General features: G+C 60.0%; 4 protein-coding genes across 9 annotated transcripts in view; 1 reads left to right on the plus strand and 3 right to left on the minus strand.

Moving 5' to 3' along the window:
- The window catches only part of LOC119564877 (immunoglobulin superfamily member 1-like), a 967,916-nt gene that overhangs the window by 545,296 nt on the left and 398,246 nt on the right, over window positions 1-24,374 (plus strand). The gene's annotated exons all lie outside the window — the stretch shown is intronic.
- LOC119564866 (immunoglobulin superfamily member 1) overlaps window positions 1-24,374 on the minus strand; it is a 999,687-nt gene that overhangs the window by 334,062 nt on the left and 641,251 nt on the right. The window lies entirely within an intron of this gene.
- LOC119564865 (immunoglobulin superfamily member 1) overlaps window positions 1-24,374 on the minus strand; it is a 798,058-nt gene that overhangs the window by 191,312 nt on the left and 582,372 nt on the right. The gene's annotated exons all lie outside the window — the stretch shown is intronic.
- LOC102930080 (immunoglobulin superfamily member 1) lies at window positions 15,347-24,112 on the minus strand. The gene is made up of 6 exons (XM_037888297.2): window positions 23,844-24,112; window positions 23,144-23,431; window positions 22,561-22,848; window positions 18,651-18,932; window positions 16,735-16,870; window positions 15,347-15,957 (listed from the first exon to the last, which is right to left on the minus strand). Exons 1-5 carry the CDS (start codon window positions 23,878-23,880, stop codon window positions 16,740-16,742), a joined length of 1,026 nt encoding a protein of 341 aa, XP_037744225.1. The 5' UTR covers window positions 23,881-24,112; the 3' UTR covers window positions 15,347-15,957; window positions 16,735-16,739.

Genomic DNA, 24,374 nt, shown 5'->3' on the forward strand with positions numbered 1-24,374 from the left:
CCCAGTGGCTAACAAGAAGTTAGAAATGCAGGGTCCTTAGGAATTCCAGTCCTTGTTCCAACTCCCAGACACTAGACTTAATGATGGGTGGTTATTTAAAACCAACTGCATCAACCAAAGGGTTCTTCTGATCCCAAAGGACCAGCCACGCACCCAGGTCAATATGTAACTCAGATCTTACTAAAGGATTGGCAAGAGTGCGATCAATGGGGTATCTAATATCTAAAGGTTTATTTATAAAAAGAAAGAGGGGAGAGTTAAAGTTGGTTAAAGGAATCAAATACATATGACAATTGCAAAGTTCTTGGCTCAGGCTTGAAGCAGCGATGAAATAATGTGCTGGCTGGTTCAGTCTCATTGGAAGGTCCTCGGTCCGTCGGTTTGAAGGCTCCCGTTCATATAAGTCCACAGTCCAGAGAGCAGAGCAGGAAAAAGGGGAAATGGAGATGCTTCCAGTGCTTTTTATAGCGTCTGTGACATTATAGGATTCAAATATGACCATGTAGATCATTGTTGCTACCACTGTTATACAATTGCAACAAATCTTCTGCAAAGTAGGTCATGTCAGGTGTCGTGGTTTCTCGACAAGCCCTCAGCACACTCTGTGGAAAAATACAGGCACAAGATGGAGTTTAGTGTCACGTGATCTGGTCACACGCCTGCCCTCCAGTGCCTGGATGAGTCATAGCAGGGGCCATTGCCCAGATTCCAGTTAGAGCGGTCACATGAAAGTCCGCCAGGTGTGGATAAGCTTCTTCCATGGCCCATTGTGTCTGTTGACGGGCCATCACTCGAATGCTCCATTCGCAATGTGCTGGCTAGACTCCATGTAAACGGTCCTGTGGGTGTTACCACAGGAGCAAACACATTTGAAAGACAGGTACCTAGTCAATATCCATAACTGCAGATACAAAAACGGTGCATGCATACAAACAGGATAGTCTTATTCAGCAAACCCTAACTTTTCCATTGACACCTTACATGACATACTTCAGAGAAGATTTGTTGTAACTGAGTAACAGTGGTAGCAACAACGATCTACATGGTCATATTTGAATCATATCATGTCACACCACGTCCCCCCTGCCCCGACCTCGGCCTGTCCCCCAAATCTCCCGTAGCCCGGCTGCTCTTTGCAGAGGGTCTCACCGGCCCAGAGAGTTCAAGGGGTTTGGAAACTCTCTCCCTTGCCAGCGTTACCCAGGCGGGGGGGGCTTGTTTCAAACAGAGCCCTTTGTTTTACTCAGCTCCTGGGCAAACCCCCAGCAGCAGCCATTCAGAGGCAAAGCTTTCAGGTTAAACCCAGGGACAAGGAATCAAACCCGGCCTCTCTACTGAAACGGGGGCTGCGCGACTGCGGCCAACAGCCGGAGTCAGACCGGCTCCCAGTCTTGCTCCGTCGGGAGTCACCAGAGCAGAGTCGCTTGTTTCCAGAACAGCCGGGCTGTGTGGGGAGGAACGGGCTCATTACACTCTCCCGGCAGACGGGAAGGGCAGGCGCTGACCGCGCTCCTAGCAAACAGACAGAAGGGAGGTGGGGGAGAGACAGGATGGAAATGGGGGTGAAATACGGCTTCTGGGGATGGTGTCGGGCGCTGGCCGTGAGTTAGTGACAGGTGGGTGCGTTGGCTGCAAGGCGACCCCGAAGCCTGCTGCTCGGACCCTGGGTGGTTACAACCTGGCCAGGGCCGCTCCCGGGTTGGGTCCCTTCTCCTTAGGCAGGACAGGTGGGGTGGGTGCCACACACCTGACTGCAGCATCCGATGGAAAGCCAGGAGAGTGAGCTAGGAGAGGACGAAAGACACAGCGGGGTGGCAAACAACCCAACCAGGGAAGGGAAAAGGATCTTGTCACGGACTGTACAGAGTGTGGGGGAGTCCGGGGCCTGCACCCCTCTTCCTGGGATTCACGGAGACTCTCAGCCAGCCACTAAAATGGAAGGTTTATTGGACAATAGGAACACAGTCTAAACCAGAGCTTGTGGGTACACCCAGGACCCCCTCAGTCAAGTCTTTCTGGAGTAGCAGGGAGCTCAGACCCCAGCCCTGGGGTTCCCTGCGTTCCACCACCCAGCCCAAACCTGAAACTAAACCGCCCCCCATCCCCCACCTCAGCAGGCTCTCTCCTCCAGCCTCTGTTCACATTCCTGGGCAGAGTTGTTACCTCACCCTCCCCCTCCTGGCTCAGGTGACAGGCTCTCAGGTCTCCCATTGAAACTCCCCTGCCACATTCCCAGGTCAACACTCCCCCCACCCTGCTGCGTCACATCTCTCCCCCCTTCCAGACTGAACTGAGGGGGGTCACTCTGACCAGTGACCTGGGGAAGTTCAGGGCCCCCTCTCCGGGACAAAGCGTCCTCTATCATGTTGGCACTTCCCTTCACGTGGACCATGTCCATGTCGTAATCCTGCAGGAGCAGTCTCCACCTCAGGAGTATGGCGTTGGCTCCTTTCATCGGGTGCAGCCAGGTCAGGGGAGAGTGGTCAGTGTAGACGGTGAAGTGTCGCCCGAAGAGATAGGGCTCTAGTTTCTTGAGGGCCCACACCATGGCCAGGCACTCCTTCTCGATGGCTGCATAGTGTTGCTCCCAGGGTAGCAACTTCTTGCTCAGGTACACGATGGGGTGTCTTTCCCCCTTTTCATCCTCCTGCATTAACACTGCCCCCAGTCCCGTGTCTGAGGCGTCGGTGAACATCACAAAGGGCTTGTCAAAGTCTGGGTTTGCCAGAACTGGGCCACTGACCAGAGCCTCCTTCAGTGCCCAGAAAGCCTCCTGGCACTGCTCGGTCCAGACCACCTTGTCTGGCTTCCCCTTCTTGCATAGCTCAGTGATGGGGGTGGCTATGGCGCTAAAGTGAGGCACAAACCTTTGATAGTATCCTGCCAACTCAATAAAGGCTTGGACCTGCTTTTTGGTGTGGAGAGCGGGCCAGTCTCTGATCACCTCCACCTTAGCTGGTTCCAGCTTTAGGCGGCCGCTCCCCACCCGATGGCCCAGGTAAGATACTTCCGCCATCCCCACCTTGCACTTCTCAGCTTTTATGGTCAGCCCAGCCCCCTGGAGTCGGTCCAGCACTTGTCTAACCTGGGACACATGGTCCTCTTAGGTCTCGCTAAAGACACAGATGTCATCAATATACGCCACGGCAAAACTCTCCATCCCCCTCAGAAGCTGGTCCACCAGGCGTTGGAAGGTGGCCGGCGCTCCCTTGAGGCCGAAAGGCAGGGTCAGGAACTCACAGAGCCCCAGAGCGGTGATAAAGGCCGATTTCAGCCGGGCATCTGCATCCAGCGGCACATGCCAGTAGCCCTTTGTAAGGTCCATGGTGGTAAGGTATCGAGCTCCTCCCAGCTTGTCTAGGAGCTCGTCAGGCCTGGGCATGAGGTAGGCATCAGATACAGTGATGGCATTGAGCTTCCGATAGTCCACACAGAACCGGACCGACCCGTCCTTTTTGGGGACCAGCACCACCGGCGAGGCCCAAGGGCTAGCTGATGGCTGGATCACCCCCAAAGCCAGCATATCCCTGACCTCTCTTTCCAGGTCCTGAGCAGTTTTCCTTGTGACTCGGAAGGGGGAGCATCTTATCGGCAGGTGCGACCCTGTCGGCACCCGGTGGACAGTCAGATTAGTGCGTCCAGGCTGGTTGGAAAACAGCTGTCGGTACGGATGCAGCACCCCCCTGACCTCAGCTTGCTGGGCAGGGGTTAGCTGATCCGAGAGGGGAATTGTTTCCAGGGGCGAACCAGCTCCGGTCCCAGGGAATAGATCTACTAAAGGGTCATCTCCCTGCTCCTCCCAATGTCCACACACAGCTAACACCACATTCCCCCTGGCATAATATGGCTTCATCATATTCACATGGTACACCCGGCAGTGGTGCTCCCGGTTCGACAGCTCCACCACATAGTTTACCTCATTGAGCTGCTTGACAACCTTGAAAGGGCCTTCCCAAGGGGCCTGTAGTTTATTCTTTCTCACGGGAATGAGAACCATCACCTGATCCCCGGTGGCGTAGGCACGGGCCCGCGCCGTATGGTCATACCAGACCTTCTGCTTCTTCTGGGCTCTGGCCAGATTCTCCCTGGCCAGGCCCATGAGTTCAGCCAGTCTCTCTCGGAAGATCAGGACATACTCCACCACTGACTCTCCATTGGGACTGGCCTTCCCCTCCCATTCATCTCTTATCAGGTCCAGGGGGCCCCTCACCCTCCTTCCATATAACAGTTCGAAAGGTGAAAATCCGGTAGACTCCTGGGGTACCTCCCTGTACGCGAACAGCAGGTGAGGTAAGTACTTGTCCCAGTCCTGCGGGTGCTGGTTCATAAAGGTTTTCAGCATCATCTTTAGCGTCCCGTTGAACCTCTCCACCAGCCCATTGGACTGGGGGTGATAAGCTGAGGCCCAGTTGTGCCAGACCCCACATTTCTCCCACAAGCACCGGAGCAGGGCTGACATGAAGTTGGATCCTTGGTCTATCAAGACTTCCTTGGGGAACCCCACTTGGCTGAAAATGGTCAGGAGCGCATCTGCCACAGTGTCTGCTTCAATGGAAGCTAAGGGCACTGCCTCGGGGTAGCGGGTGGCAAAATCTACCATCACCAGAATGTATTTCTTCCCCTACCTGGTCGTCTTGCTCAGAGGTCCCATTATGTCCATGGCCACCTTCTGGAAAGGCTCCTCTATGATGGGCAAAGGTCTCAAAGCCGCTTTCCCCTTGTCCCGGGCCTTCCCCACCCTCTGACAGGGGTCACAGGATCGGCAATACTGCTGGACCGTGGTAAAGACCCCAGGCCAGTAAAAGTTCTGTAGCAACCTCTGCCGGGTGCGCCGGATTCCCTGGTGCCCTGAGAGGGGGATGTCATGGGCCAGGTACAGGAGCTTGCGGCGATACTTCTGGGGGACCACCAGCTGCCTCCTGATCCCACAGGACTCCAGTTCCCTTGGGGGAGCCCATTCTCGGTACAGGAACCCCTTCTCCCATGGGAACCTCTCCTGGCAGCCTCTCCTCAGGGTCCATACCACACTGAGGTTGGCCAGGTCCCTGAGCTTCCGCAAGGAGGGATCTTTCTGCAACTCGGCCTGGAACTCAGCGGCTGGGGAAGGGATGGGGACCAGTTCCCTCTCATTGGCCGGGTCTGAGGCCACAGCCTCTCTGAGCCGTGCCCCTCGGCGCTTCCTCCCCACCAGGGTAGGGTCCTGCGCCTCCAGTGTGGTACCCTCCCCAAGGTCGGGGCACAGTGCCCCTCGCCGGCTCTGGCTACGGGTCACAACCAGGGCGGTCTGGGGCTTGCTTGGCCAGTCCTCTAGGTCCCCCCCCATCAAAACCTCAGTGGGCAAATGGTGGTGCACCCCCACATCCTTGGGGCCCTCCTTGGCCCCCCGTTTCAGGTGTACCCTTGCCACGGGCACCTTGAATGGGGTCCCACCCACCCCCGTCAGGGTCAGGTAGGTGTTGGGCACCACCCGATCTGGGGCCACCACCTCGGGCCGGGCCAGCATCACCTCCGCGCCCGTATCCCAGTATCCATTGACCTTCCTCCCATCCACCTCCAGGGGAACAAGGCACTCGCTCCGGAGGGACAGCCCCGCGCCCACCCTGTAAACCGAGAACCCTGAGTCCAGAGCCTCCAGCCCTCTGCTGGAGCTGGCCGGGGGTACTCTTCCCTCCCGAGCAGGTAGTAAGCTGGCAGCCCCCCTTGCCTGGGCCGTCTGCCCCTCGTCCAGCTGGGTCCCTACCCAGTTAACCCAGGGTAGGTTGGGTCTGCTCAGTCTGTCCCTGAGCCTGGGGCACTGGGTCCGTATGTGGCCTCTCTGGCCACAGTGATAGCAGCTCAGGTCACGTTGGTCCCCTCGAGCGGGTCGGAGGGTCCCGACGCCAGGCATTCCCCTTGAGAGGGGGTTCTCCCTATTTCCCCGCTGGGAGGCTGTCACGGAGTCCCCGGGGCGACGCTCTGGAACTGCTCCCTATGAAGCCAGTCAGGACTCTGGGGAAGTCTCCTTTCTGTGAGCAGCCTGTCTGCAGGACACACAGCTCACCCAGCTTCCACCTTCCTGGGTCTGACCTCGGAGCATTCAGCATCCTCTGCCCCTCCGTGCGCTTCACACAGAGAGTCTGCTCAGGCGGGGCTCCTGGGGAAGCCAGAGGGTCCTATGCCCCAACTCCGCGGTCAGACGTGACTCTCAGCCAGCCAGTAAAACAGAGGTTTATTAGATGACAGGAACATGGTCTAAAACAGAGCTTGCAGATGCAGAGAACGGGACCCCTCAGCTGGGTCCATTTTGGGGGACAGTGAGCCAGACAACCACGTCTGCACTTCACTCCATGTCCCAGCCAGCCCCAAACTGAAAACCCCCTCCAGCCCCTCCTCCTCTGGGCTTTGTTCCTTTCCTGGGCCAGGTGGTCACCTGATTCCTTTGTTCTCCAACCCTTCAGCTCTCACCTTGCAGGGGGGAAGGGCCCAGGCCATCAGTTGCCAGGAAACAGGGTGTTGGCCATTCTCTGTGTCCAGACCCCTGCACACACCTGCCCTCTAGGGCTCTGCAATGATCACACACCCTTATCCCACCACCTAGATACTTAAGAACTGCATAGGGGAAACTGAGGCACCCCCACAATATTCGGAGGAAACATTAAGAACAGTCCCATTTCGTCACAGAGGCCCCATTGTGACTCTCTCTCTGCATCGGGGGGGGCCTGTTCTTTTGGGACTCCTCCCGGCTACCCCCTGACCGACTGTTCACAAACTCGTCGGCCAGCTGCCCTGCGTGCTGGGGGTTCTCTAGCTTTTTGTCCACCAACCACAGCCTCAGGTCGGAAGGGCACTGTTCATACAGTTGCTCCAGTACAATTAGGTCAAGCAGGTCCTCTTTAGTTTGGGCCCCAGCTGTCCACTTGCGGGCATATCCCTGCATTCGGTTGACCAGTTGTAGATATGTGACCTCAGGCATTTTACGCTGACTCCGGAACCTTCTCCGGTACATCTCGGGGGTCAGCCCAAACTCACGGAGCAGGGCCTGTTTGAACAGTTCATAGTCCCCTGCCTCCGCCCCTGTCATTCGGCTGTACACCTCCACGGCTTTGGGGTCCAGTAAGGGGGTGAGAAACTGGAGCCTGTCTGCAGGGTCAACCCTGTGCAGCTCGCAGGCATTCTCAAAGACCGTCAGGAAGCTATCTATGTCCTCCCACTCCTTCCATGGGCCAGGAAGCACTTATCAAAGCTCCTTGCAGTCTTGGGTCCCCCCTCACTCACCACAGCCGGGGCCCCACTGCTCCTCAGCCTGGCCAGCTCCAGTTCATGCTGTCTTTGTTTCTCCTTCCCTGCTGCTCATGCCTACGTTGTTTCTCCTCATGCTGACGCTGCTTTTCACGGTCCTCCAGCTCCCTCATTTTCATCTCCCTCTCCCATTCCAGCCGCCTCCGCTCCAGGGAAGGGGAGCTCCTCCGGGAGGATCCCTTGCTGGCTGCTGGGGTCAGGGTGCCTTCGGTCTTCACTGGGCTTCCCCCAACCCCTCCCCCAGGCATAGGTAGGAAGGGTCTCGGGATGTCCTCGGCAGCAGTCTGACCCCTCCCAGCCCGGTCAGGCCCCAGGGCCCACGCTGCGTCCACCGGGTGGCTTCCCTCAGGGACAGGGATCGGGTCATCCAAGCGATCCCACTCCTCCAACTGGGCAATCAGCTGTTCCTTGGTGGACCTCCCAATGCGCAGCCCCCTCTGCCTGCACAGCTGCACCAGGTCGCTCTTAAGGCGTTTAGCGTACATCTCCCTGCTGCCCACTCGCAGGCCGGGCAGCTTTCCACGGTTTCCAGGAAAAACCCCGAGGGTGCCAGTCCTTCTTGAGGTCACCACCTCTTTGCCAGGGTCGAGCTGCAGACTCCTGCGCCCCTGGACCGCTCGCTGCAATCCCCCGGGGGACCCTGTTACTGCAAAAGTCCGTCTCTCTGGTCACACGCTCCCAGGGGTTAACCGCCCTCTGAAACCGTCTCTCTCTGAATCTTCAGCACGCCTGGTCCCCATCAATCCCCCCTCAGTTTACTGCTCCCCAGTCACTTACTGCAGGAAGCGCCGTTCACGGGGTGCAGTACATCCCACCGCTGCCACCAGTTGTCATGGAGTGTGGGGGAGTCCAGGCCCTGCACCCCTCTTCCTGGGATTCACTGAGACTCTCAGCCAGCCAGTAAAACAGAAGGTTTATTGGACAACAGGAACACAGTCTCAAACAGAGGTTGTGGGTACAACCAGGACCCCTCAGTCAAGTCCTTCTGGGGGAGCAGGGAGCTCAGACCCCAGCCCTGGGGTTCCCTGTGTTCCGCCACCCAGCCCCAAACTGAAACTAAACCCACCTAGCAGGCTCTCTCCTGCAGCCTCTGTTCACATTCCCGGGCAGAGGTGTTACCTTCCCCTCCCCCTCCTGGCTCAGGTGACAGGCTCTCAGGTCTCCCATCCCCATGGCACATTCCCAGGTCAACACTCCCCCCTCCCTGCTGCCTCACAGATCTCCAGGGCCTTCAGGGCCCTGCTAATCAGCTGTCCCCACGGGCGGGCTGGGGGCTGCCGGTCAGGGCAATGGGACGACTTCCAGCTCGCAGAGGGGAAAACAAAGGTCCTTAAACAAGAGCCAGGCCGGCCGGCTCCATCCCCACGCTGGTGCGTCAGGCTGCTCAGGGTGATGGTGACCCCTCTGCCCTTCCCCCATGCTGGGGCACCCAGGCTGTAGCACGGCATTTGGCGGGGAGATCAGCTCACCTACGGTTTGCCCCTCCTCCAGCCGTGAGCAACCTCGGCCAGGATCAGCGCCAGGGCCAGCAGGACACCGGCGCCCAGGGCCAGACGGACGGTGTTGCCCCGGGAGTTATCTGGGGGTGACAAAGGGGGAGGGGTGTCGGTGCAGTTAGACCCACTGGGGCCCTCTCCCCCCACCCTGTCTGTGTCCCCGTGCAAACCCCTCGATCCATCCCACTGCAGGGAGCCCCTCCCCATGGCACCTGGGCGCCACATACCCCTAGTAACTGCAGCCATTCTCCCCACCCAGCCCTTCGTGGCTCCCCATGGGGGCGGCTCCTTGGGCAGAACGAGCCTGTTTAACTGGCCGAGTGGGTCCCCTCCCCTGCCCCCTCGCTGCCTGGGCCCTGGGGCAGAGTGACTAGGAGACGCCGATCTGGGGCCCTCACCTCTCACCACGAGCAGCGCGGGGTCACAGGGGTGGGAAATGGCGACCAGCTCCCTCGTGGTGACCCCCCGGCTGGAGCGGACGGAGACGGAGGGCTTGGGCAGAGAGGGCTCTGGGGGCAGAAGGAGACGGGCTCTGAGATGCAGACCCCAGGGAGGGAGGGGCCAACTTGGTGACCCAGACACCCCTCCCCCCGCCCCCTCACAGCTCCCCACTGAGTGCTGGTTTTCCAGGGGAGTGCGAAAGTGCCCTGGATTCAGAGCTTGTGGGAGGGGCCGGCTGGGCAGCCCCTGGGGCCCGAGCCCTCTGTGCGTCCCCCGAGACGAGGAGTATCCCCCTGGGAAAGGCCCCTGCTCTGCAGCTTCCTCTGGGGGCAGGGATCCCCCCACCCTCAGCCCCAAATCTCCAGCGACTGCTGCTCCCCCCTGGCTGGGGAACCCCGCAGTGACTCCGTCCCTGCTCCCCGGCCGGGTGTCCCCTCTGCTGAGCCCAGGGCTTATGGCAGAGCCTGGCTCTGAGGTACCATCGGGTCCAAGCCCCCCTGAGTGTCTGGCTGGCTGTGGGGCTGGGAGAAGGGACGCTGAGCCAGGCCCCTCACCTGCCACCACCAGCTCCACGGGGTCCCTGTGCTTTGACCATTCAGTTAGTTCTGATTTGGTACCTCCCTCTGTCGTCCAGCCCCACACCGGTGATGGGGAAACCGGCCTCATTCCCGGCAGGGTCCTGCATCTTTACCAGGAGTCCGTTCTTATACAGAGCAAACCTCATGCCTGGCTGCTCCCCCCCCTCCACCCCCAGCTCAGTCACCCCCCGGGGGCTCATGGACAGGGAGGGTTTGGGAAACTTTCCCTCTGGGTTGAAAAAGAACCAGGTCAGTGGGGAAGGCGCCAGCCCTGCCCTGTTGGTGTCTGTCTATCTCTCCTACCCATGCCCAACCCCTGGGTGTCCAGAGACTGCCCCGTCCTCACAGCCCCTGGGAAATACACAGCAGGGTGAGCAGGGCATTTCAGATCCGCCGCCCCTGTGAAAAATGCCCGTCAGGCTCTGATCTCAGCCTCCCCGGGGTCAATCTGGAATGACTCCAGACTGCACTGGGGACAGGGCTGGGTTCTGATCTTAGCCCCTGATGTCAATCTGGAGTCACCCCTGACTGCACTGGGGACAGGGCTGGGTTCAGCCCCTGCAAGATAAATTCAGGGGGATTGATATGAGTTTTGGGGGGAAGGTTCAGGGTTCAGCTCCTCTTTTCCCCTCCCCCCATCCATAGCACTAATGTTCCCCAGAACCCCAATCCCCCACGGATACTCACGTCCCGAAACCCCACTCTGCCCAGTCGGCCAGCAGCCTGGAGAGGAGACGGCTTGTTAGGAACCAAATCCCAGAGCAACTGGATCCTACACCCTGGTCTCAGATCCCCTCCCCCATGGACACACACCCTGGTCTCAGATCCCCCCATCATGGACACATGCCCTGGTCTCAAATCTCCCCCATGGAAAACATGCCGTGGTCTCAGATCCTCTCCCATGGACACACACTCTGGTCTCAACCCCCACCCCCAATGGGCACACACCCTGATCTCAGATCCCCCCGCCCCCCCGATGGGCACACACCCTGGTTGTCTCCAATACTGATTGAGGAGGAGGATGGTGAGAGCAGACGCCATGATGGGGCCAGTGGGGGGCCCCTCAGCGCTGCCACCAACGCCCCAGTGCCCAGTTCCACCCATCCAGATGCCCGAGTGGGAGCAGAATGAGGCACTGAGCCAGGGGCTGCAGCTGCGGGAAGCCAGCGATGGCTTGTCCCTTACTGTCATAGAATCATAGAATCATAGAATATCAGGGTTGGAAGGGACCCCAGAAGGTCATCTAGTCCAACCCCCTGCTCAAAGCAGGACCAAGTCCCAGTTAAATCATCCCAGCCAGGGCTTTGTCAAGCCTGACCTTAAAAACCTGTAAGGAAGGAGATTCTACCACCTCCCTAGGTAACGCATTCCAGTGTTTCACCACCCTCTTAGTGAAAAAGTTTTTCCTAATATCCAACCTAAACCTCCCCCACTGCAACTTGAGACCATTACTCCTCGTTCTGTCATCTGCTACCATTGAGAACAGTCTAGAGCCATCCTCTTTGGAACCCCCTCTCAGGTAGTTGAAAGCAGCTATCAAATCCCCCCTCATTCTTCTCTTCTGCAGACTAAACAATCCCAGTTCCCTCAGCCTCTCCTCATAAGTCATGTGCTCTAGACCCCTAATCATTTTTGTTGCCCTTCGCTGGACTCTCTCCAATTTATCCACATCCTTCTTGTAGTGTGGGGCCCAAAACACTACTGTGTCCTCACACCTTTGCTCTCTCATCTGCCAGCAACGTCTACATCGGTCAAAATAGCCCCAGCAAACCACATCCTTGCCGCCGCGCTGGGCAGGGGGCTCTCCGGAGATGTGGGGTCACTGTCACTGACACCCCCCTGCACATCGGGGCAGAGCGATGGGCCCTCCTGTCCTGTGTCTCCCTCCCTGTTGTTGGGGGTCTCAGTGGTGAGAGTGGGGTCTGGAAGCCAGGACTCCTGGGTTCCACTCCTGGCTCTGGGAGGGGAGCGGGGTCTCTCCTAGTCCTAGGGCAGAGACCGACTGGTTCAGTGGGGTGGGGAATGGGACGTGGGACCTCTCCCCTCTCGGGGGCGCCGGCTCCGATCCTCAAGGCAGGGGCTCAAGAAGACTCAAGTATCCTTTCTCCAGTGGGTGGGGGTCCCGTATCCCTTTGATCCCCACAGCCCATGTCCCCTCCTGACCCGCAATCCCATCCCCGTTCTGCCCCCTCCATGTCCCCTCTGCCCACTGTCCCATATCCTCTCACATCCCTGTCCCCTCCCCTGTTCTTCCCCCCAGCCCATGTCCCCTCATGTCCACTCCCCCTCTCTGACCCCCTGGCCCACGTCCCCTCACACGCTCTGTTCTGCTCCCTAGCCTGTCGCCCCCACACCCCCGCTAGCCATGGCCACCGTCTCCCATTGCTCCCCAAGGGAAGGAAGCCCGCGGGTGCTCTCAGTTAACATGGCCGCCCCCTCGCCCCCTGAAGCCCTGGCAGGGCGGCCATGCCGCCCCCGGCTAAGATGACCGATGCCTCAGCCTGGGGGTGGGCCTGGTGGGGGACAAACCTGCCCCACCCGGACTGTCGGGGTGGGGTGATGGCTGCCTGGGAAGGAGCCCCCCGGCTTCTCTGACCCTAGACTGACCCCCAGCTCATGCCCCCCCAATTCCCATCTCTTGATCCTGCCCCATGGCCATGGGGGGTTGTTGCCTCCCCCCCGACACCTCCCCCTGGCTTGAGCTGCCCCATCTCAAGTGGGAGTTAGTGTGAAAACAATCCTGCCCCTTACACTGGACAGGGTTAAACACGGGCCGGGGGCAGGGTCCAGAGGCCGCAGCCTGCTCAGCCCCACGGCAAACCCCCCAGTGACCCCTGGGACCGGCTGTTACAGACCCAGCAGAGCAGGAACCAGGGAGCCGTGGCAGGCGCCGTGTGAAACGAGGGGTTTGTTCCGGCCTCGGCCCCGTTCGCTGGAGCGAGTCTCTAGCCAGAAAATCCCCCGGGTTTGGGTGTCTCCCCGCTGGCCTCGGAGATGCTAGCGACTGTCCTGGGGGGCAGAGGAGCCGGCGGAGCTGGGCTGGATCTGGCGTCGCCGCGGCTGCTGTGAAAGTCCGACCCCGTTTCCTCCCGGGTTGGGGGTTCAGCCAGGGGAGGGGTGATGGCATCGGGGTCCATCTCTCCAGCCGCTCTGCTCAGGACGTCTCCGCGGAGCAGGGTCCGGGGGACCCGGGGGGCCCAGGAGACGGGGGGTGGCAGCCAGGAGGGTGAAGCGAGTCTCTTTCTTTAAGGCCCCAAAGGGAGGTGGGCGGCGCAGCCCATCCCCACAATATTTTATCCACCAATGAGGCCTCGTTTCTGACACCCCAATTTGGGGTCACGGATTTCTGCTCCCCCATTTCTCCTGTGTCCCAGGCAGGCCCCAGCCCGGCCCGTGGGGTCCGTCTGGCAGCCAGTCGGGTTGGACGAATCCCGTCTTTGTGTCTCGCCAACTTTCCCCCCAACGTTCATTCGTCCAGGTTCTCGTGAGGCTGCCTGAACTTCTCACTCGCCTTCGTCGGCTGAACCCACCACGGGGGGACATTGGGAGGCTCCGGTATCACAGCCCCCCCTGGGGTGGGGAGATCTGGGGGGCAGGGGAGCAGGAAACTCTGGGGGTTTGTACAATAGAAATGCAGGCAGGGGAGGTCTAGGGAGAAAGGGGGGAGAGAAAAGGGGCTGGGGGACCCCGCTGCAGAGAGAGGAGGGGGACAGACACCTGGGGTGCAGTAAGTGCCTAGTACAGCGCCAGGGTCAGACGCAACGTCCCCACACACAGGGGGCCAAGGGCTCTGTCTCAGGGCACTGGAGTGTGTGCAATTCTGCGGGTTGAGGGGCCTGGCTCGGGGCTGGGCGATGAGCCCTGGTGGTCATGTGGGATTTAACTACCCAGCCGCCGGTTGGAAAAGTGCTAGGGCCAAACGCGCCCCGCCCAGTGAGATCCTGGATGCCATGATGGGGCCCCGGGAAGGGGGGGCCAGTGCTGCTGCCAACACCCTGGTACCCAGCTCCACCCAGCCCTGAATGAGGCACTGAGCCAGGGTTGCAGCTACAGGAAGCCAGCGATGTCTCATCTCTTCCTGTATCTCTTACACATTGTCTCTAATCTGCTGGCCAAATCTACCTCGACCAAAGCAAGCAGAGGTCCCTGCAACACCCAGGAAACCTTGGGACCGTCAGCCTGGCCAGGCATCATGCCACGTGCAGCTTGTCTGTGTCTCTGTGCGGAGAAGGGGACAGCTCACCCTCAATGTACCCTGCAGCCTTGGGGATGGTGAGGTGGGCTGGAAGCCAGGAGACCACAGGGGCTGGTCTTCAATCTTTGACTGACCACTATTTCCATGCAGATTCCCGCCCCATCAAACCCAGCTGGTGACCCATGTAGGTAAAATTAGTACATGATCATGCAATTAAAGGATGTGTGGCACATGGCCAAGTGGGCAGAGTTAAGGTTGTTCAGGAAACTTTAACTCTGGCAATTGCTGATTCTGGAAAGTTTGATGTTGCACCTTTCTCTCTCAGCCTGCCAACCTGCCCACGTGCGACACGAGCCGTGGCACCGTGTGAGGAGCGGGCACGATCGGGGACGCCTGGGTTTGCCTCCCCTTCTGCCATAGCTGAGCGGTGATGATGGGTTTACACTGTAATGCCTGATTCTAAGGGGCTTTTCTCAGTGTGTGAATTAAATAAACCAGGTTCAGAAAAAAATTGGAGAAAGAGAAATTCCATCCCGGGCCCCCCAACGGGTCACCAGCCGGGAGAGACCATCGATATTAGGCATCAAAACGACAGAAAAAAACCACATTAATTTCCACCCCACCTGTGCGCACTGAACGTCGCGGAACTGCTCTGGTGTCCCGCGCTGGACACTCACTCTGCATCCCGCAGTGTTTTAAGATACCCCAGTAGCTTAAACCGCCCCTTTCCCGGTATCTCTCCGAAGGCAGCCGTCTGGGAGACAGCTTAGCACTCTCCGGAGGTAGGGGTACGACGCACACAGAGACTTCGCCCGGCGCCGGGGCTCTGCCTGGAATCACGTGACAAACGCACCGGTCCGTTCAGAACCGAGAAACCCTGCCTGCGTTTCCCCGCTCCTGCTCGCCCGTCCTTGGGGGACCATCTGCGCTCAGGGGACAGACGGCTAGGGCCCCTCCACCACTGATTTATCGCCGTGTCCGGGGCGATTCCATTGCAATGGGTGGACACTTTAAGTCAACTACCCTCTTTTGTTAGCCCTTTGACACCCGCATTAAAGCCCAGCCTGGCTGCCTGGTGTGACAAGGCTGCCAATCTTAGTTGGGGGGGGGGTCTGTGCAGCGCCTGGCATGATGGGGTCCCCGATCTCGGTCATGGGTGGGGGTCTGTGCAGCACCCTGACCAACAGGACCCTGACCTCGGTCATGGGGGTTTGTGCAGCGCCTAGCACGATGGGGACACTTACACTGTCCCAGTGGCGGCCCTTTGCACTAACACTGGCAGTGTGGTAATAACAGGGTGTGAGGGAGGAAGGGGCCGGGGAGACACAAGCTGCCAATCACCAGACACACACCCCCTGGGGGGGGCATCACACTTTCTTTATTGAGGCCCGGTCCCTGGTCCGTATAACCAGGGCGGGGCTGTATAAATACAGGAGGTGCCGGGCAGCAGTGAAGCCCAGCGCTCGCGGCTCCAGAGGGGGGCGACGTGTGGTACCATCCCTCAGCCCTCTCCCACCGGCAGCTCCCCTGCCCGCCTTGTGGGGGGGCTTGACCGACCGTTCCAGGGACCAGGTGGGCTCCCCCAGCGCTGCCCCCGCTCCGAAACGTCTGCTCTCCCTTTGCCAGGGCGATGGGGGACCCACCCTGGAATCTGGGGCGGCCAACGGCTGGGATGGGGGCAGAGCGGGGAGCTGGTGGGAGGGGCTGAGATAGCCCAGGGTGGAGAGGATGTTGGGGGGCAAGATCACAGTATGTTGGGGGGGGCTAATGGGGGAGGGGGAACAGAGAGGACTGGGTTGGACAGGATGAAGGGGTGGTTGGCAGGTGGGGGCTAGGGGGCTGGAATGGATGGGGTGGGATAGACCAGGCGGGGGGCAAGGTGGAGTGGGGGGTGAATCCCAGCAGAGGGGGCTGCATGGAGTGGGGGGGGCCTATTCCTTCCCTTAGTTGCCTGCGAGCCCATGACGGCCTGTGAGGGGAGAGAGAACCCCGTTAGCTGCACTCCTGAGACCCCCCCTTCCCGGACAGAGGGGCCTCCCCAGCCCCCCTGGGACAGATGGGGTCTCAGTCCCGCTCCTCCCACCCCAAACCCCAGCCCTCCCCCTGAGTGTGGGGAGCCGCAGGGGAGTGTCAAGTGTGAAACAGACTAGGGGGAGGGGGCAACTTCACCCCAAATCCCCCCTGGGAGCTGGGCTGTAGCAGGAAATCGAGGTGGTTGTGCTGGGGAGGGGGGCGCAGGCACCTGTCAGGACTCCTGGGTTCTCTCCCTGGCTCTGGGCGGGGAGTGGGGTCTAGTGGTTAGAGCAGAGGGGCTGGGAGCCAGGACTCCTGGGTTCTCTCCCTGGCTCTGAGAGGAGAGTGGGGTCTAGTGGTTAGAGCAGAGGGGCTGGGAGCCAGGACTCCTGGGTTCTCTCCCTGGCTCTGAGAGGAGAGTGGGGTCTAGTGGTTAGAGCAGAGGGGCTGGGAGCCAGGACTCCTGGGTTCTCTCCCTGGCTCTGAGAGGAGAGTGGGGTCTAGTGGTTAGAGCAGAGGGGCTGGGAGCCAGGACTCCTGGGTTCTCTCCCTGGCTCTGGGCGGGCAGTGAGGTTTAGTGGTTAGAGCAGAGGGGTGCTAGGAGCCAGGACTCCTTGGTTCTCTCCCCAGTTCTGGGAGGGGAGTGGGGACTAGTGGTTAAAGAGGGGGAGGGGGGCTGGGATTCAGGAATCTCCAGCATGGCCTCGTCCCCACCTCCCCAGGACCAACTCACTGGCCTCAGCCTTGCAGGTGTCTCTCCTCCCAGCAGGCCTGGGCTACAAAGAGCAGAGCCAGCAGCAGGACGGCGGCCCCCAGGCCCAGCCGCAGTGCATTGGTCTGGCTGTAATTGGTGCCCCCAGAGCGCGAGCCTGGGGGGGGCAGGAAGGAGACAATGGAAAAAAAATACACGGTTAGAGATCGGCCCTCGCAACTAACAGCTTATGGGGAGAAGGGGGAGAAAATCCACCCACACTGCTCCCGCCCCCCCGTGAGAGGAGAGAACCCAGGAGTCCTGATCCCCACCCCTGGGCTCTAACCGCTGGACCCCACACTCCTCCCGGAGCTCAAAATACTCACCCCTCCGTCCATCCCTCCATCCCTCCCCCACAACCCTCCATCCCTCTGCGTACACACCCCTCTATCCCTCTGTCCATGCCCATACACACCCCTCCGTCCATACATCCCTCCATCCATCCATCCCTCTGCGTACACACCCCTCTATTCCTCTGTCCATGCCCATACACACCCCTCCATCCATCCATCCCCCGTCCATCCATCCCTCCGCATACACACCCCTCCATCCATCCCCCCCAAACCTCATAGAATCATAGAATATCAGGGTTGGAAGGGACCTCAGGAGGTCATCTAGTCCAACCCCCTGCTCAAAGCAGGACCAATCCCCAATTAAATCATCCCAGCCAGGGCTTTGTCAAGCTTGACCTTAAAACTTCTAAGGAAGGAGATTCTACCACCTCCCTAGGTAACGCATTCCAGTGTTTCACCACCTTCCTAGTGAAAAAGTTTTTCCTAATATCCAACCTAAATCTCCCCCACTGCAACTTGAAACCATTACTCCTTGTTCTGTCATCTGCTACCACTGAGAACAGTCTAGAGCCATCCTCTTTGGAACCCCCTTTCAGGTAGTTGAAAGCAGCTATCAAATCCCCCCTCGTTCTTCTCTTCCACAGACTAAACATCCCCAGTTCCCTCAGCCTCTCCTCATAAGTCATGTGTTCCAGACCCCTAATCATTTTTGTTGCCCTTCGCTGGACTCTCTCCAATTTATCCACGTCCTTCTTGTAGTGTGGGGCCCAAAACTGGACACAGTACTCCAGATGAGGCCTCACCAATGTCGAATAGAGGGGAACAATCACGTCCCTCGATCTGCTGGCTATGCCCCTACTTATACATCCCAAAATGCCATTGACCTTCTTGGCAACAAGGGCACACTGTTGCCAAGAATCCATCCATCCCTCCACGTACACACCCCTCTATCCCTCCATCCCTCCCCATACACACCCCTCCGTCCATCTGCCCCCAACCCTCCATCCATACATCCCCATACACACCCCTCCGTCCATATATCCCTCCATCCATCCATCCCTCCGCATACACACCCCTCTATCCCTCCATCCATGCCCATACACACCCCTCCGTCTATCCATCTCTCTGCGTACACACTCCTCCATCCATTCATCCCCCCAACCCTCCGTCCATCCCTCCCATACACACCCCTCCATCCATCCATCCCTCCGTGTATACGCCCCTCCATCCATCCCCCCAATCCTCCATCCATATATCCCCACACACACCCCTCTATCCCTCCATCACTCCCCATACACACCCCTCCGTCCATCCATCCCCCTTCCCTCCGCGTACACACCCCTCCATCCATCCCCCCAACGCTCTATCCATCTGTCCGCGCACTCACCCCTCTCTCCCCCGACACCCCTCCATCCATCCACCCATCCCCACACACCTTCTCCATCTGTCCATCCATGCCCAGACCCCATGGCCCCTGGCCAGTTCCCAGGCAGGACTGTAGCCAGTCCACATCCAGGGCCCCACTTCCCCCCCACTTAGCCCCGTGCACATATGGCCAGACTGATTAACCCCTGAACTGCTGGATGCCCCTGGCCGCGCACTCACCTTGGGTCTGCACCTCCGTGTCATTGAGATCCAGGTCGAAATGGGGGCCCGGTTCCTCCGGCCCGTAGCGGCAGCTGAAGACCCCGCCGGGGCCCAGGGCCTGCTCCTCCGGGAGATTGAAGCCAGCTGGCCCATTGTCCCCATCGGCTGCGATCCAGGCCAGGGGCTCGGGATCCCCGTCTCGGTACAGGAAGAACCAGCCACCTGGGGCGTCGGGGACGGAGCAATTCACCTGGAGCTTCCCGCCCACGTCCACGAACCTCTCCCGGGTGCTGGGAACGTCTGGAAGAGCCAAGAGCCCCCGTGAGATGCTGCTCCGGCCCCGCATGGCCCCGGTTGTACCCGTGCTCGGGCAGGGTCATCGGCCTGCAAGGGGCGCTTCCACCCACGGACCCTATGGCACCACCCCACAATGCACTCGGGTGCATTACCCACCAGCCCTACACACACCTCTATCCATCCCTCCCCATAGACACCCCTCCATCCATCCCTCCCTCCCCAGACACACCCCTCCATCTCTCCCCCATTCCTCCATCCCTTCCTCCCTCAATCCCCCCCATCCCTCCCCATACACACCCTTCCATCCCTCCCTCCCCAGACACTCCCCTTCATCCGTCCCCCATTCCTCCATCTCTGCCCAGACACACCCCTCCATCCATCCCTTCCTCCATCCATCCCTATAGACAACCACCCACCCCTCCAGCCCTCCATGAACCCTCCAGCCATCCCTCCTTCCACCCTTCCATCTCCACACACGGCTGTCCGTCCATCCAGCCGCCCCCATACACCGCCAGCCAGCCGCTGCCATAGACCTCCAGCCGTCCCCATACCCGCCCCCCGTGACACGGAGCCAGAACGGGCTAAGCACCTAGGCTACATGACCCACGTTCAGCCTTTAGGGACATATTAGTGCCAATGTCAATGGGGATTGGGGCCATTCCACGTGAGATACACTGGAGCTTCGAAACGTGGCCTTGTCAGAGCGTTAGAAGAAGCTAGTGAGTGTCTTTGTCCACGGTTTCCCAGAGCGGCGGTTCTCACCCTGCTGTCCGTGGCCCGCTTGCAGCCCAATCAGCACACAGCTCCGGGGCTGGAGCACCCACAGGGGGGGGAAAGTGGGGGGTACGGAGCACCCACCGGCAGCCCCCCATCAGCTCCCCACCAATGTCCCCTCTGGTTTTTGACGGGCCGGGCGCGCAAAAAATTGCTTCTCTGCCAGCTGTTGGGCGCGCGGTGTTTCGCCGTGTGCGCGGGGTTTAGGATCTGTGTGCGCGCCCAGCTTAGAGGGACCAGTGCTCCCCACCACCACCACCCCAGCGCCTCCAGCCCTGCGGATCAGCACCTCCCCTTCCCTCCCCGCGCCTCCCACCTGCTGCCATCAGCTGTTTCTCGGCATGCAGGAGGCTCGGGGGGGGGGAGGAGCGAGGACGCACCATGCTCGGGGGAGGGGGGAGAACTGGGCGGGAAGAGGTGGGGCGGGGGTGGAGGGGGGCAGGAAGAGGCAGGGGTGGAGTGGGGGAAGGGCCTGTCGTGGAGCTGGGGGTCGAAGACCCCTCGGCACTTTGGAAAATCGGCACCTGTGCACAGAACACATTGCGGCCCACCGTGGTCAACTGGTTGAGAACCACTGGCCTCTATCTTGTAAGGGATTAGCAGCTGTGACGAAGCGGGACTGTTCTTAATGTTTCCTCTGAATAGTGCGGGGGTGCCTCAGTTTCCTAGGCAGTTCTTAAGTATCTAGGTGGTGGGGTAAGGGTGTATGATCCTTGCAGAGCCCTAGAGGGCAGGTGTGTGCAGGGGTCTGGACACAGAGACTGGCCAACACCCTGTTTCCTGGCACCTGAGGGCCTGGCCGTTCCCCCCTGCAAGGTGAGAGCTAAAGGGTTGGAGAACAAAGGAATCCGGTGACCCCCTAGCCCGGGAAAAGGACAAAGCCCACGGGGGGTGGGGGGGCTGGAGAGAGTTTCTGTTTGGGGCTGGCTGGGGACATGGAGTGAAGTGCAGACGTGGTTGTCTGGCTCACTGCCCCCCAAAATGGACCCAGCTGAGGCATCCTGTTCCCAGCACCTACAAGCTCTGTGTTAGACCATGTCCCTGTCGTCTAATAAACCTCTGTTTTACTGGCTGGCTGAGAGTCACGTCTGACTGCGGAGCTGGGGGGCAGGACCCTCTGGCTTCCCCAGGAGCCCTGCCTGAGCAGACTGGCTGTGGGAAGCGCACGGAGGGGAAGAGGATGCTGAATGCTCCAAGGTCAGACTCAGGAAGGTGGAAGCCGGGTGAGCTGTGTATCCTGCAGACAGGCTGCTCCCAAAGAGGAGACTTCCCCAGAGTCCTGCCTGGCTTCGTAGGGAGCAGTTCCAGAGCATCACCCGGGGACTCCGTGACAGCAGTGTAACCAGCCGGTTCCTGTGCGTCTCTATGCTCTACTGATTCAAAGAGCAAACGGGAATATTAACATTTAGATGGAACTTGGCTGTACAAATGTCCTTGTCTATATTTCTCTTTGAAACTCGTAATAGATCATCTAGGAACCGCTTTAGGGATAATTACCTTATACTGCTGAATGCACCTAGTGACCTGGGTCCACTGAGTCCAGGACATCTACATAGAAAACAGGTGATTCTACTTCAAAGCCACCATACTTCCCCAAGGACTGCAGGTCGCTAAGAGGCTCCCAGAGAGCTAGGAAAGGACTTGTGGGCCCTGATCCTGTCATCTCAGATCTGCTTAAGCTTCATCAGGGGAAGTTCGAGCCACCAGGCTGGGGTCTCCAGCTCCAGTCTGGGGCACCCGGGCATTGGACTGAACCAACGGACTAATTCCAAAAGAACGTTTTGCGACTCTAAAGCTCACATCTCTGCTATGAACCTGACCTAAGAACTGTATTCGGGTCTGTACGGATACCGATCTTTGAACCCATGCGCTCGCTCGCTCTCTCTTTTCTTTTTTAGTAAGTTTGAGTTTAGTTAACAGGAATTGGCTGTGAGCGTGTATCTGGGTAAGAGCTGAGATATTCAGAGACCTGGGGCTGATGTGTCCCATCCTTTGGTATCGGTAGAACTTTTTATACGAGGAACAAGATTTTCAGTCATCCTCATCTTACGTGAGTGGGAGCCCAAGGCTGGGTGGCTTTAAGGGAGCTCTGTTTTGGCATCTGGGTAACCAGGAAGGTGTTGGAGAAGCTCTGGGTGAATCAAAGTAGTTGAATAGCCACCAGCTTTGGGGGCCTGTCTACCGCATTCTTTGCAAGTTGCCCTGATTGAGCAATCTCAGTGTGGCCCCCCAGGAACTCGGTCACAAACCTGCCATCCATCCCCCCATCCCCCCACACCCTTCCTCTATTCTGCCATCCTTCCATCCATCCCTCACACCCTCCCTCTATCCCCCGTCTCCACATCCATCCCCACACCCTCCCTCTATCCCCCAATCCATCCATCCCCCCAGATCCTACCTCTATCCCCCATCCCCCCATCCATCCCTCATCCCCCCCACACCCTCCCTCCATCCCTCACACCCTCCATCTCCCACCTCCCCATCCATCCCCCCACACCCTCCCTCCATCCCTCACACCCTCCCTCTATCTCCCATCTCCCCATCCATCCCCCCACACCCTCCCTCTATCCCACACACCCTCCCTCTATCCCCCATCCATCCATCTCCCCAGACTCTACCTCTATCCCCCACACCCTCCTTCTATCCCCCCATCCATCCCCCCACACCCTCCCTCTATTCCCACATCCAGCCCATAGACATTCACATCTATACAAAATGAGCTGAAAAAATTGTGCCCTAGAGGGGAAAGGCCCCGAGCCCCATTCCCCACCCCCTGAGCCAGCCAGTCCCAGCCCTGGGGCCGGATGGGAGCCGGCGCTCCCTAGAGGGGAGAGGCCCTGTGCCCCATTCCCCCCACCTATGACGCTGAGCTCCAGGGGGTTGCTGGCATTGGACCAGGCGAAGGGCTCGCTGGTGGCGTGATAGTAGCAGGTGTATCTCCCCGCGCTGGCGGCGCTGGCGTTCCCCAGGTGGAACTCGGCCGTGGGGGGGTCTCCGCGAGGCACCCGCTCAGTCCAGAACTCCCGCGCCCGGTAGAGCACAAAGCTCATCCCCGCATACGGAGCCCAGCACCGGATCGTCCAGGTCTGGCCGGCCAAGACCTCCGCGCCGGGGCTGACGGCGATGGATGGCTTGGGGTAGCGATCTGGACCGGGCACAAGGGAAGCAGAGCGTTGGGGTGGGGTATTGGGTACCCCGAGCTGGGGTGGGGACTGTGGGGGGGGGAACTGGGAGAGCTCAGTATCCTCCCACCTGGCTTAGACCCACGGGCCCATCTACCCCAGTATCCCGTCTCCTCCCCTCCCCCAGGATCAGACCCATGGGCCCATCTACTCCAGCATCCCGCCCCCTCCTGCCCCGCGGAGCGGATCCGACCCCCGGGTCCATCTTCTGGCATCCCGCCCACTCCCTGCCCCTGGGACCAGACCCTCCGGACTCACCGCTGGTGACGTTAGCGGGGTCGCTGAGCGGGGACTCCACCCGCCCCCCGGCCGCATCCCGGTTCCAGTAGCCGCAGCGGTACCGCTCGCCATGGCCAACGCTGGGCAGCAGGAACGTGACCTCTGAGCCCTGCGCTGGGGCCCGCTCCTTGGCCACAGGGCCCGGTGTGCCGTCCCGGTGCAGGGTGAACCAGCCGGCCCCGAGCGGCCCCGGGACAGAGCAGCGCAGCCTGATCCCCGCCTCGGCACCTGTGGCCCGGTCCCAGACGAGGGACGGTTTCGGAAGAGCTGGAGACACAGTGTGGGGCGGGGGGGGAAGGCCTCTGGGTGACCCCCAAACAACCCTCCTTCCCTCCTCCCTTTGCCCCCCACCCTACCTGAGCCCTCCATACACACAGCCCCTCTTCTGGCCCTACCCGTCACAGCCTGCACCTTACCCTGCCCTCTCCCCTAGAGCCCCTGCCCTGCATTGCCCCACCTCACCGATGGGTCTCCATGGGCCCCGGGGTGACCCCCTTCTTGATGGCCTGTACAGTCCTCATCTGCTCTGACAGAAATAGAACCCAGGAGTCCTGGCTCCCAGCCCCCAACCACTAGACCCCACTCCCCTCCTACAGCTGGGGAGAGAACCCAGGAGTCCTGGCTCCCAGCCCCCCTGCTCTAGCCCCCTTCCAGCTGTGGGGCGGGCAGCGACACTCACCGACCGTCAGGAGCAGGACTGGCAGAGTCACGGCCATGGTGTGCAGCCGCGCAGCCAGCGATGGGGAAGTGGCAGGGCTGGGACGGAGGCACTGGGAGAAACCCAGCTCTAGGAAATGAGCCACTGGCCACAATGGAAAATCTCCACTTCCGATTCCGATGGGGGCCCAAACGCTGCGGGGGGTAGGGGGCCTGCACCTCTGCTACATGTATTACGGTAGTGCCAACCAACCTCGGGGGGCCCCGTCGCGCCAGGCGCTGCACAGACCGACCCCCCCCCCGCACGCACACACACACACACTGTGCTCAGGGCCCCATCACGCCGGGCGCTGCACAGACCCCCCCCCCACTGAGCTCAGGGCCCCATCGTGCAGGGCGCTGCACAGACCCACCCCCTGCACACACACACACACTGAGCTCAGGGCCCCATCACGCCGGGCGCTGCACAGACCCCCCCCCCCCCCCACTGAGCTCAGGGCCCCATCACGTTGGGCGCTGCACAGACCCCCCCCCCCCCCCACTGAGCTCAGGG

Source organism: Chelonia mydas, chromosome 23 (genome assembly GCF_015237465.2).
Source record: "Chelonia mydas isolate rCheMyd1 chromosome 23, rCheMyd1.pri.v2, whole genome shotgun sequence".
NCBI lineage: Eukaryota > Metazoa > Chordata > Testudines > Cheloniidae > Chelonia > Chelonia mydas.

Coding starts and splice junctions, on each gene's coding strand:
- LOC102930080 (XM_037888297.2), bottom strand. CDS start 23,880: ATGGCCGTGACTCTGCCAGTCCTGCTCCTGACGGTCG. Junction 23,432..23,843: donor AGTCCTGCTCCTGACGGTCG/GTGAGTGTCGCT, acceptor CTGTGTCTCCAG/CTCTTCCGAAACCGTCCCTC. Junction 16,871..18,650: donor CACGGAGGTGCAGACCCAAG/GTGAGTGCGCGG, acceptor TGCCCCCCCCAG/GCTCGCGCTCTGGGGGCACC.